Source organism: Plectropomus leopardus, chromosome 16 (genome assembly GCF_008729295.1).
Source record: "Plectropomus leopardus isolate mb chromosome 16, YSFRI_Pleo_2.0, whole genome shotgun sequence".
NCBI lineage: Eukaryota > Metazoa > Chordata > Actinopteri > Perciformes > Serranidae > Plectropomus > Plectropomus leopardus.
In genome coordinates, this window is record NC_056478.1 from 15,139,697 (window position 1) to 15,151,468 (window position 11,772).

An 11,772-nucleotide genomic window follows, 5' to 3' on the forward strand; every position below is an offset into this window, starting at 1 on the left:
GCGATAGCTCAGTCAGGTTGAGTTCAGTTCAACACATTTATTAAGACATAGTGACTCAAAATGTAATCTACCAAACAGTTGAGCAGGACCTTAAAGGGATACAGTTGAATCATCGCCTGTCTGTCGTAGTTTTAATAAAATATTCTTAACAAAGATACAGTCCATTGCATTGCTTTCATACAAGATTGCTGCTGTCTTCAATGACAAGATCATACAGACCTGCGCTGCCTTTCAACCAATGATTTACTTTATTACTTCTGCTATTACTGAATTTTTTTTCCTGCCCACCCACGAACAAAAACACACATCACAGCTATTATTAGGCACAGACAGTGTATTCAGTGTTGACAGTTGAGACTAAAGTATACATTATATGTTACTCTTGTCAGCCTTTATAGCTCCTACAGCTTCTGCTTTGCTAAATTTATGGCACAGGAATGTTGCTCTTCACTGATAGCTGCTGGTACATCGTCCATATTCTCTTCCCATCCGGCTCCACTGTGGTTTCTCACTAAAATAAACCTAAATAGAGCCTTAGGGTGATGTTTACCTCCCATCCAATCCTCTGCTGTGACTTCCTGGTCTGTATTTAGCGGTTCTGGTATGTGTGAAGGGGACAATCAGTGGCCAGCAACCTGAAAAAAATCAATCATCGGGGAGCTTCAAGAACTCATTCACCCAGAATCTCAATTTAGTGGGTTTCTGATGTAATGTATATATATGTGCAGCCATTCATAGATGTGTATTTGGGGTGGACTCATGGGAAAGCTTCCCCATCAGTTTTTAGAACGTTCATTTGTCCAACCCACAAAAAACATTAAGTTAAGCAGCTTTTATTTGACACAATTAAAGACAACCTAAAGTGATAAAGAAAAAGCACAAATTGGTGCATAAAACGTCACCAGAATGCAGGAAATTAAATGTTTGATATGAATTTTTTTTTGGTGGAGAGCCTTCAAACCCTCCATTTCATATCTGTGTCCACCAACGTTGACTCCTATGTCTTTGCAACTATAAAATTATGTGCAACCAAATACTATCTGTTAATGCAGGAGCAAGCAATTATCTTAACTACTTCTTGCACGAAAACATGTTTTTTTGATTATGATAATTCCTTTAACATAAATACGTGGGTGCAGATGAAAGGACTCAACATAAAACTACAACATATGGAGTCACACAGCCTGAGGGTCTTTACTGGAAAAACCCTGCTCCAAATCGAAGCTTATATTCAGCTTTAAAAAAAGAAGTCAAAATTTTGTGGTTGAAACCTGACACTTTCTGGGCTGTGGTGTTGGTGTGCAAAGAGGGTGAGGAGATAGAAAGCTGAGGCGTCAGTGCCTACCTTCACTACTGAGGTGCACATCCCTCTGGACTGCTGGTCAACCAGCTGGGAATTCACTTCAAGAAGGTAAGACAAATCTGTTATTAGCTGTTCTCACCTATCGCTTTGCTCATGAAATACATTTATTAATACAGTAGTGAAGAATAACCAAGGATATCAGGAAATATAGGTGTTATCTGATATATATGTATTAACGGACTCATCATTCAAAAAGAATTAAAATTGTTGCATTGATTTTTCTATTTTTTATTTTTCAAATTTAGTTTCTATTGTCATCAGTAGTTCTGCAGCAGCTTCTGGTGAAAATGAACGTCCTGCAAATTCTGGGTCTCCTACAGCTGCTGGCTGTACCTGCTTTCACTGTGAGTCTGCACTTTTAACAATATTAATCATATTGTATGCCTACTGTTTGAATGTCCATAATAATTACTTACGTGCTAATGGAAATTGCAAAAGAACACAATGTCCTAATCTCTACACAAAAAAACTACACGTGTATTTTCTGACACATGCGTTTTGCCACACTGTGGGTTTCTGCAGTGTATATATGGGACTGTTTGTGGTTAAATGTTCCAGCTTCTATATTTGGTGTCTCTAGCATGCTCTTAGTGTGTGTTAGTGGTTCGTGGTGGGTTAGGATATGGTGTGATAGAGAACTATGTGTTCCAGACGCTGAGCAAGTGGGAGTTTACAGTTTTTTGTTGTCTTTCAGTTCACACGGCCAATCCATGACTACTGGGGAGAGTTTGGACCCTATGGGCCCTGCAGCCGTACCTGTGGCACGGGAGTGGCAATGAGAACCAGGAAATGTATCACTTCGAGGTAGGGCCAGGGTAGGGCACAGAGAGTAGGGTGATGGGATGTCTTGTCTACTAAATATGCATATTTGCAATAGGGGACCCTATGACTTAATTTGTAATAAAAGTTGCTTTAAATATACTATAAATCAGTGATTCCCATACTTCTCCTTTGTCATTAGTTCACGTTTCACACATTTGAAAAACTGCCAAATATTCAGCTTTGTTTCATAAAATGTAAACAACATGCTGGCTTAGAATACAAAGAAATAAAATGCATTGCAAGAATGAACAGAGATGGCACTTCAAAACAAAAGCTCTGTGATTGAAATTCACGACATTTCATAATAAAGTGTGCTTTTTATAAACTTCACACATTCATGAGACACTACGGTCTATTGTGTCTGTTATCCTGTGTAACTATCACTCATGGACATACAGTATCGGTATAAGTGAAAGGTAAATATAGTTTTTACATTTGTAAAAAATTTCACTTTACAGAAGTCGTATTTTTTAAATTGTTTTATCGTTTTTTAGTTCTCAATCACTTTTTTTCATTTTTTTCTGTTACATCTCTCTTTTTTATCAATAAAGAGAAGTGTTTAGCATGCAAATGAAAGCATTCTTTCCCCTCTCTTACAGGACGGACGGAGGACATAACTGCCTTGGATCCTCTAAGTCCTTCCGAATTTGTAACACACAGGTAATTATCCTTGAGTAATTTTCTTTTCTTTTGTTTTTGTCTCTTGAAAACGTTACATTTAACCACAACCTGCACTAATGTATTTTAAAATATGCCAATAATCCAAGACTTTGTGTCACTGCAGGACTGTCCGGCTGGGTCCAGGGACTTCAGAGAGGAGCAGTGCTCCCAATTGGACCACACAGACTTTCAGAGCAAACGCCAGACATGGGTGCCTTATTATGGAGGTTTGGGATCTATTATGTACTGTGCAGCCACATTACTTGAGTCCAAGTGCAGATGCACTGTCAAATAATTCTTGGTGTTATATTTAAGGATTATCAATTATATGTACGTAACAGACATGCATTCTGAGTGTCACGTTACTGTGATTGTCTTCTCTTTATCTTATTTTTTGGATTGTGTTAGAGTATATAAAAAATACCATTCACACCATATCAAAAGTTAGGGCAGATTCTATTTGATCTATTGATCCATATATTCTTTGTCCTGTAGCAACCAATCCATGTGAGCTGACGTGTGTCCCAAGAGGAGAGAACTTCTTCTACAGACACAGACCTGCAGTGGTGGATGGGACACCGTGCTATGTGGGACGCTCTGATATCTGTGTGGATGGCGTCTGCAGGGTGGGAACAAAACTGGCATTCACAATATAATTACAGACTTTCAGAGCTTTACATAGTGCTGTTTTTCTAGAATAACATTGCCCATTACTCTTAATTGGTAGCTTTCATTTGTATTCACATGTACAGTAGTGTAATTGAAAATAAATTTGTCTCTCTCCAGATACTGACACATGGAGACATTATGGGTTTGGATGAAGACACTAATTCCGTGCATGCTGCTGCCTCCGTTGCTGTTGCTCCTCACCAAAGAGACACCCTAAAATACGTCTACAAAACTGGTGTTTACGGCCAGTGCTCTGCCTCCTGTGATGGAGGCATGCAGTATCGCAGCGTGCAGTGCTGGGTTCAGGACCCAGCAAACCCCCGTGTGGTGGAGGAGACTAACTGCATCACCCAGAGGCTGCAGAGGCCGCAGAGCCAGCAGGCCTGCAACATGCATCCATGTGCTTCTGCTGCTGCTGCTGCTGAGTACAGCGTCTCCAGCTTCACTGTGGTTTGTACCTTGGAAAACTTTTACATTTTGACATCATACAGGCAGACAATGAAATGTTGCTTCTGGTAATGGAAAGAGAAAATGAAGCAAGCTGTGGAAAAAATAATAATAAAAGTGTAAAAAAAATAATTTGCAGATAAAAAATAATAAAAGTGTGTCAGTCAATTTCACGCTTTCCATTAAATTATGTATTCAAAATGACCAAAAAGTGACATTTAATAGCCTCAAAGAGACAGAAAGAAACTTCAAAAAGAGTCAGGGTGGTGGGGCCTTCTACATGTCTGTGCCCAAGGACCCATTTCTCATAATCCACCCATGGTGTAAAGGCATAGCAATATGGTAATGTAATAATGCTCATTTTGTTTTGGGACTGACAAATTAATTGTCACATATGGTGTTCAGTGCTCGGTGACTTGCGGGGAAGGCCGGCAGACGAGGGAGGTGACCTGCGTGGGGTCGAGAGGTGAACGCCTGCCTGAGCACGCCTGCAGTGGACTTGCAAGACCTGCATCTGTCCAGACCTGCCGAAGACCTGCCTGTCACACACACATCACCTGGCATGTGACCGACTACGGACTGGTAGGTGAAATGCAGCGAAAGAATAAAAAGTGTTGGACTGGGAGGACACTTTCTCTCCTGTCCTGTCTTGTCCCTGCAGTGCACTAGAAGCTGCGGTGGCGGTGTGAGGGAGAGGAGAGTGGGCTGTTTCGATACAGATTTGAACCCTTACCCAGAGTCCCGGTGTGGACCAGCCCGCAGACCCGTTTCTGTCGAGACATGCAACTCACAAGCATGCCCTGGAGCACAACGTGAGCCAAATCGAAACAAACACTCTTTTAGTTTGAGTCTCTTTGCTTGTTTGTATTTAACCGATGTATTTTATCTTTAGTGGTCCCAAGTGTGCAGGACCCGAGGGCACATGAAAACATTGTGAGAGGATTTGTGCCTCATGCTCCAGAAGACCCTTCAGGTATGTGAAGCATGTGTCTGATTGAACATATGATTATTTTATATGTGTAGCCAAAGCAGTTGTAAAGAAGATTTACAAAAAAAATCACAGAATGAATGCACAACCAGTCATCAGGTGCAGGTGATACTCAGATTAGTTTCAAGTGAATGCTTCTTCAGGCAGTAAAGAAAGTGTATGTTGTAACCGTTGCTGTCTAGACTGCAATTGCACTGCTTTCTCACCTCCATACTTGCTCACAAACATAAAGAGTTTCTCTTACTGCTTTTCCACTCCTGCCAGTAATATTTACATTCTAAAATATATCCATCCAAACTTAACTACTGCCAAATTTAATCCAGTACAGTGTGTTTGTTTGTCTGCGTCTGTGTTGACTTACTTTATAGCTTCCCAGCCACATACAAACATTGCGTATGATCCCTACACGGCTGCGGTTAGTCCTCACTGTTCACAGTCATTCTATGGCTGCTGTCCTGACGGCCGAACATCCGCCACGGGGCCCAGAAATGAGGGCTGCTCCCAACAAGACTGTGTTAACACCAGGTAACACTGCTTCCTGGATCCTACTTTTGTAACCAACATTAATTACATTAATAAAAAACAAATTGCCTCAATGTAAAATGTGTGCAACTTTTTTTTTCTTTTTGAATCTCTCTTCCATAGATTCGGCTGTTGCTTGGATGGGGTGACTGCAGCTCAAGGATTTGGACGGGCTGGATGTCCTGAGTTCCTTACAACTGTGGTAGGAAGCACATCACTTTCTCATCTTGTTTTAATAAACTCATTGAAGTTGTTAAATAATGCAGATGCATTAAAGAGACACTCTGCTGATTTAACACGTCATAATTAGTCTACTCTTTGTGGAAAGTGCTATTCTGCCTATAAATAAATAAATAGTTGTGCAGTCTTCTTTGGCTCTGGAGAGGCCTTTGGCAAGTTTTAGAAAATAACCAAAGTGATGTAGTGATGTCATTCTGAGCCAGTTATCCTGAAATGTGTCTTTGCACTGCTGCTTGGCCTTAGTAATGTTAACACTACTTCTTTGAGCATCCTAGGGTTTACCATTGTTAATGTTGATATCACCAGTACTGCTGTTTGAGCATGTCCTTTCTGATTTTGACAGCGGTTTGTCATGTTTGCATGCCTACAAGTCCACATCATTGAAACCTGTCTTTATTCTGGCAAGAGATGCTTGTAGTCATCTCTTGGGGGGGGGGTGTAGTCTTATAGAGAGAGGGAGAGAGAGTTAGCCAGGTGTGTTTTTGTCGATTGTCAGTCCGTCTGTGTTCCAGCCTGTCCTTACGCATTTTTCACCAGTGCAAACAGTGGCTGAAATTTATGAGACATTGCTATAAATCTGTGCAGAGAGGGAACAAAAACAAGTAGCTACAGCTGCTTGGGGCTTTATTTAAATATTTTAACAAAACAGGTTTGCTATCCAAATTTTAACGTATTTAAAACATTAATTTATGTCTAGTTTATATTATCCCTTTTTTTCTTTCCTTCCTTTTTGCTATTTTTTTATTTGTTCTTCCTATAGTCATGATGCCACACACTGCAGTAAATTAGATCGTTTCATGCACCTTTAGCTAAGGTTGTTTTATAGACAGTAAAATCAAAGAATAAAAAGAACCTTTGTGGAAATTTCATTATAAATGCTAGATTTGCAATCCTGCACTGAAATCTAGATCCCTTTAAAGTACAAATGTATAACAGAAAGCCTCAAATTTAGGGTGTGGAGTTTGAAACATGTAGGCAGAACCCGGCAGAGAGAGCTAACTAAAGATAGTAATGAGTTGCATGATGGGAAGTGTAGGATCCAGTTATTTTGGAGCTTGACTCAAATAAGTGACTAAAAATCAGGATAGGTATTATTTTAATTTGTCTCTCACAAGTCCCCCAACTTTATGAAAGCACAACGGTAAGTCGCTGTAATAGATACCTCATTTTTAAACTGCAAATTACCCTCTCAATAGTCTCTGCTACATATATACAGCAAATATTATGCTTAATTTATTGGTTATACACGATGATTCACTATCTCTCTTTCTGTCCACCTTCCTTAGCAAAACCCACCACCTCCCGCCCCTCCATCCACTGGCAGTGTGTGCTCCCTGCCTCGTGATGAGGGCCCCTGTGATACTTGGAAGGTCCGCTACTACTATGACTCAGGCGCTGGCAAATGTACTGAGTTCTGGTATGGAAGCTGCCATGGCAACGCTAATAACTTTATGACCCTGGAAGCATGCCAGAGAGAGTGTGGGGGTGTGGTGACGAGGGAGCCCCCACCTGCACCTCGAAGAGGGGCTACAAGGAGAGGGTCATCCAGCGGGGCTTTGAGGGCGAGGGCATAACAATGGTCACTACTGACACCTCTAAATCAGTGCTGTCTTTATGAATCAGATGATATTTGTACACATAGAATTTACATAATGAAGTCACACACAAACATGTATTGTAAAACTTACCACACCGTAACTTTCATTTTAGCGTCAGGCTTTACATCATCGAGAAAGTGTTGCATTTTAACTAACATGATTCCAGCTCATGGTTTGGATTTTGTTATTGTTTTGATCTTTGGTATTTTGTTTGTGATGCACACCGTATTCACATACATATTTTGCCTTAGATCAGGACTACAACAAAATGATGTCAGTGTGAATCATGAACCTAATCAATAAATTGCCAGCTATCCGGTAACCTTGAAATAAAATGATGTGGTTAGTCTTTGTCTCCATCTGCTCCTGCAATATTTCCTAAAATTAATCTTATCATAATTTGACAAACATTTAATCAAACTGTTGATCTGTTTTTACTTTGACAAACATTTTACTGTTGATCTGTTTTAATAAACAAAACAAAGTGGTGTGATGTAACTTGGTTCACTTAGTAAAGTAATGTAGTCAAGTTTGAGGTAATGGCATGATGGTATCATTGTAATAGATTCTCATTATCTGTTATTTTATACGTCTATTTTATTCCTTTACTCCATTACATGTCATTATTACTACACAACAGTATCAAACAGCTTTAATATTAGAATAACATGAATGCATCAATAAACATAATCCATTAATAATTATAGTGCAATATAACACTGGGGTTATAACAGTGCATAGCAAATTATTTTTATTTTTCTGATGATGAAAAATTATTATTATTATTATTAGTAGTAGTAGTAGTAGTAGTAGTATTAGTATTAGTATTATTAGTATTATTATTATTATCGAATGACTTTTTAAAATGTGTTTTTCCATCGCACACAAAAAGTTTCTTTACACATTAGAAATGAGATTGATTCTATATTTTTACGGCCATACTTTTATTTTGAAGCAAAAACTTTATTTTGAAGGGACCTCACTTCACAACCGGAAAAAACTTACTCCATTTCCGCAGAATATTTTCCTTCAAACGGCTAGCAACATCGGACAGGGAATCAAGTAGTAATAAACACCCAGCGTTTTTGCAGCTTTGCATTCCCCAAAAAATAGACAGAGTCTGCACTCAGCTCAAACATGGTAAGAGCGTTTTGCGTTACGTTTGAGGAGGTAAAATCACGCAGTATTAGATATTTAGCTCTTGTTAATCCGCCACAGCTAAGCTAACAAGCTACGAGGCTAACGTTCATGTTACTAACGTTACTCTGTCAAACCTGTATTTTATTTAGTTTTTTTCTGTTGCTATAAACACACAGTTTAACGTTTAGTTAACTCAGCTCAATTTTTGTTCGTAAATGTTGACAAATTGACTTAAATTGGAAATCTTTTGGAAATTTAGCCATTAACGTGATGGTGATCTGTTGCTAAACAACCGTCCGTTTGAAAACCTCTGGGAGAAAGTTAACGATACTTTATGTATCAGGACAAAACATAATATTGCACATTAATCATTCAAGAGATGTGTTATTTTACGAGATGGCATTATTGTGAGTATTTAATATTAATTATCTTTACAGTCGCACACTATTTTGCTTGTCCAACCAACCAAGAGACCTGAAGGCCGCACATATGCTGACTATGAGTCAGTGAATGAATGTATGGAAGGTGAGTCTTCAGCTGTTTAAAATAGTTCTCAATAATAAATCACGTTTTGTGATCACCTTTGTTGTATTAAGTGCAGTCTAAACCCATATTTTGATAGTAGCACGATTAAATCTTAACTTCAACAATATTGCTCAATGAGGCGACAGAATACTTTAGCATAGTACTGGCTTCTTAGAGGGTAATAGTAAAATATATTTTACATATCTCTAAGATAAAATAATATTTAAGACTGTGAAAAGTTTGGGACCTGTGTTAGGTGTGTATGAAAATAATAGGTTTATTTGTTTTACATTTATTGTGTAATTTCTTTGTTATTGAATGATTAGTGTATTGAGTGTGCAGTGATATGTTGTAACACACATGCACAATAAAACTGAGTTGAAGCTACAATTATTCATTCATTAATAGTTGTATAATGGTGTTCCTTTTATCATTATTGCTTTATTTATCCTGTCTATTTCTCTTTTGAATGAAATCTGTTGTGTTATTTACTTTAGAGTCTTTGCAGTGAACTTTATGACATTCTCTGTGCTATTTTAGCTATTTTCTTTTCATGCACACTTTTTGAAATAGTTTTGCTTCCTTTCAGCATGTCGTGCACCTCTCTTCCAGGTGTTTGCAAAATGTATGAAGAGCATCTTAAGAGAATGAATCCTAACAGCCCCTCCATCACTTATGACATTAGTCAGTTGTTTGACTTTATTGATGACTTGGCAGATCTCAGCTGCCTTGTGTAAGTATGATTTGTCTGCTAAATGACTACTAATTGAATTAAGATAAACCTTGCCTTGAATGTGTTGATCACTATGTTATTTAAATTTTGTTACAGATACAGAGCTGACACTCAGACATACCAACCATACAACAAAGACTGGATTAAGGAAAAAATATATGTCCTGCTGCGGCGTCAAGCTCAACAGGCATCGAGGTAAAGGCATCGGAGAGGAGTTGTCCTGCTACACACATTTTGAAGGAGTTTTGCTGCACTTTATTTCCACAGCGTCTTGAAGATCTGTGTACATGGACAACACTGACAGTTTGAAAAGGAAAGGGTTTACATATTATACTTTACATGGGGAAAGGAAGGGGTTAAAAAGCTGGGGGAAGGTCAGAAATTTGGTGCATTATATAGAAATGGGGTAGTGCTGTGCAGCACACGTTAATTTGTTACATCAAGATGAGAGTGGAGCGAACTGTAAAGACTAACTTATTGATGGCGAGGGATTTGGAGAAATTCTGCACAAGATAGGTAAAACTTTTTTCTTTTTTTTTTTGGTCAAATTTATAATGGCATGTTTTCAATATCCCTAAAAGTTATGTGACATTTTTCATATACCTTTACTGGGCAGTTGGATGTGAATTTTGAATGCAGGTGATTCGTTTTTAATTAGATAAATGTGTGACTAACCAATCAATGATACTGTCCCCGGAAGATCTTTTTTTTTCTCCATATTTCATTGATTATTATTTTTATTGTTACTATATCCTACCATAACGATGTAAAATGCTCTTTTTGTTAATGTTTTTGTTTTACGTAGCATCTGATTTCTGCTATCCCTGCCTGTTTTCTGTGATCTAAAGAAAATAAACGATTGTTTTCTGACTGATTTACACTCTTTAATATACAACTGTAAGAACAGGGAGGAATACTTCAAGCTTTTATTCAGTCTCAGTGTAGAAACTGCTGGTTTACAAGGATCTACATTTTGTTCATGTTTTTGTCAAATAGTTAGACTGGTGTAAAATGGTGTGTAGTAACAGGATGATAAAGGACTGGTATTTACGGGGGGGGTGATAGAAAGGAGAGGGATGTCAAATCATTTTTTTAGCACTTGGGAGGGGCTTATGTTTATTATTTAAAAAATGATTGTAATTTGAATTTATTTTACTACTGATTTTTTAAGAAAAGATGCCTTCCAAACCAGTGTGTTTTTAGGCATGTTTTTTTTTTCTTAAAATATTGCCAAAATATCACAATTTATTCTTCAGCTTGAAATTGTAAAAACATATTAGCATTGGATTTTAATTTTTTTGACAATCCTTGAACATATTATGTGGGACAAATGCTTTGTTTAGATGAAGTAACATAACCAAATCTAAGTTTAAAAAGGTGATATTTCATCAAAATCACTATTCTATGTCTGATTTAATTTTTTACCAAAAAGAAACAATTTGCACTGACTAACCAACATACATGGTTGTGAAAAACTGGCTTTTTTTTTGCAACTCCAGGATGTTGTCTTCAACATTTAATTTTGAAGCATAAAAGGGTGAGCTTTAAAACCTAATAACTATGTTTGTGTTGGAGGGAGGATCATGCATTTTCCCTCAGTCACTTAAGGAGGCTCAAGGAAAATACTTGTTGCTCCAGGGAGGGTCTAAACAAAACAAAAAGTAACACTCATGTTCTAACAAGATACAGTTTTTTTTTTAATTCATATTTTGCTTTTCTCATTTTGTAATTTCTAAAACAATAACAAAAACCAATGCTACACTTTTTTCTTATAATACTTCATTCCAGAAGAAGGAACAAGATAAACTTAAATACCTGTCCCTTTCTAACTAATAACAGAAGCTATTGCAAATAGATACAAATGGCCAACTATTCTATATTTATCATACTTTTTCCCCCACAAATCATTGCAACTTAGCAACAGTCACTTACAGTCATCTTAACATTACTGTTACTCAGAAAGTTCATAATGTCCCATTGTTTTTTCTTTATACCTTCTATTAATTGAATAATATTTGAGCTGCATTTAAAGTCATTATCCAGAGAACTGATTCAAATATACTGT

The 11,772-nt window shown here is 37.6% G+C and overlaps 2 protein-coding genes across 3 annotated transcripts; both read left to right on the forward strand.

Annotated features, from left to right (window-relative positions):
- The first annotated feature begins 1,333 nt into the window (after positions 1-1,333).
- Positions 1,334-7,639, forward strand: paplnb (papilin b, proteoglycan-like sulfated glycoprotein). Of its 2 annotated transcripts, none has more exons than XM_042503760.1 (13): positions 1,334-1,411; positions 1,609-1,707; positions 2,058-2,167; positions 2,785-2,845; positions 2,970-3,072; positions 3,341-3,471; positions 3,632-3,964; positions 4,367-4,543; positions 4,623-4,773; positions 4,854-4,934; positions 5,318-5,474; positions 5,595-5,673; positions 6,998-7,639. In XM_042503760.1, the coding sequence occupies exons 2-13, from the start codon at positions 1,651-1,653 to the stop codon at positions 7,283-7,285; spliced, it is 1,728 nt and encodes a 575-aa protein (XP_042359694.1). In that variant the 5' UTR covers positions 1,334-1,411; positions 1,609-1,650; the 3' UTR covers positions 7,286-7,639. The 2 variants fall into 2 exon arrangements, with proteins under 2 accessions (XP_042359694.1, XP_042359695.1); XM_042503761.1 differs by having other exon boundaries at positions 1,368-1,411; positions 1,625-1,707.
- Positions 7,640-8,315: 676 nt separating this feature from the next.
- Positions 8,316-10,577, forward strand: LOC121955614 (enhancer of rudimentary homolog). Its single transcript, XM_042503646.1, has 4 exons — positions 8,316-8,449; positions 8,887-8,974; positions 9,587-9,707; positions 9,804-10,577. The coding sequence occupies exons 1-4, from the start codon at positions 8,447-8,449 to the stop codon at positions 9,904-9,906; spliced, it is 315 nt and encodes a 104-aa protein (XP_042359580.1). The 5' UTR covers positions 8,316-8,446; the 3' UTR covers positions 9,907-10,577.
- Positions 10,578-11,772: the final 1,195 nt, after the last annotated feature.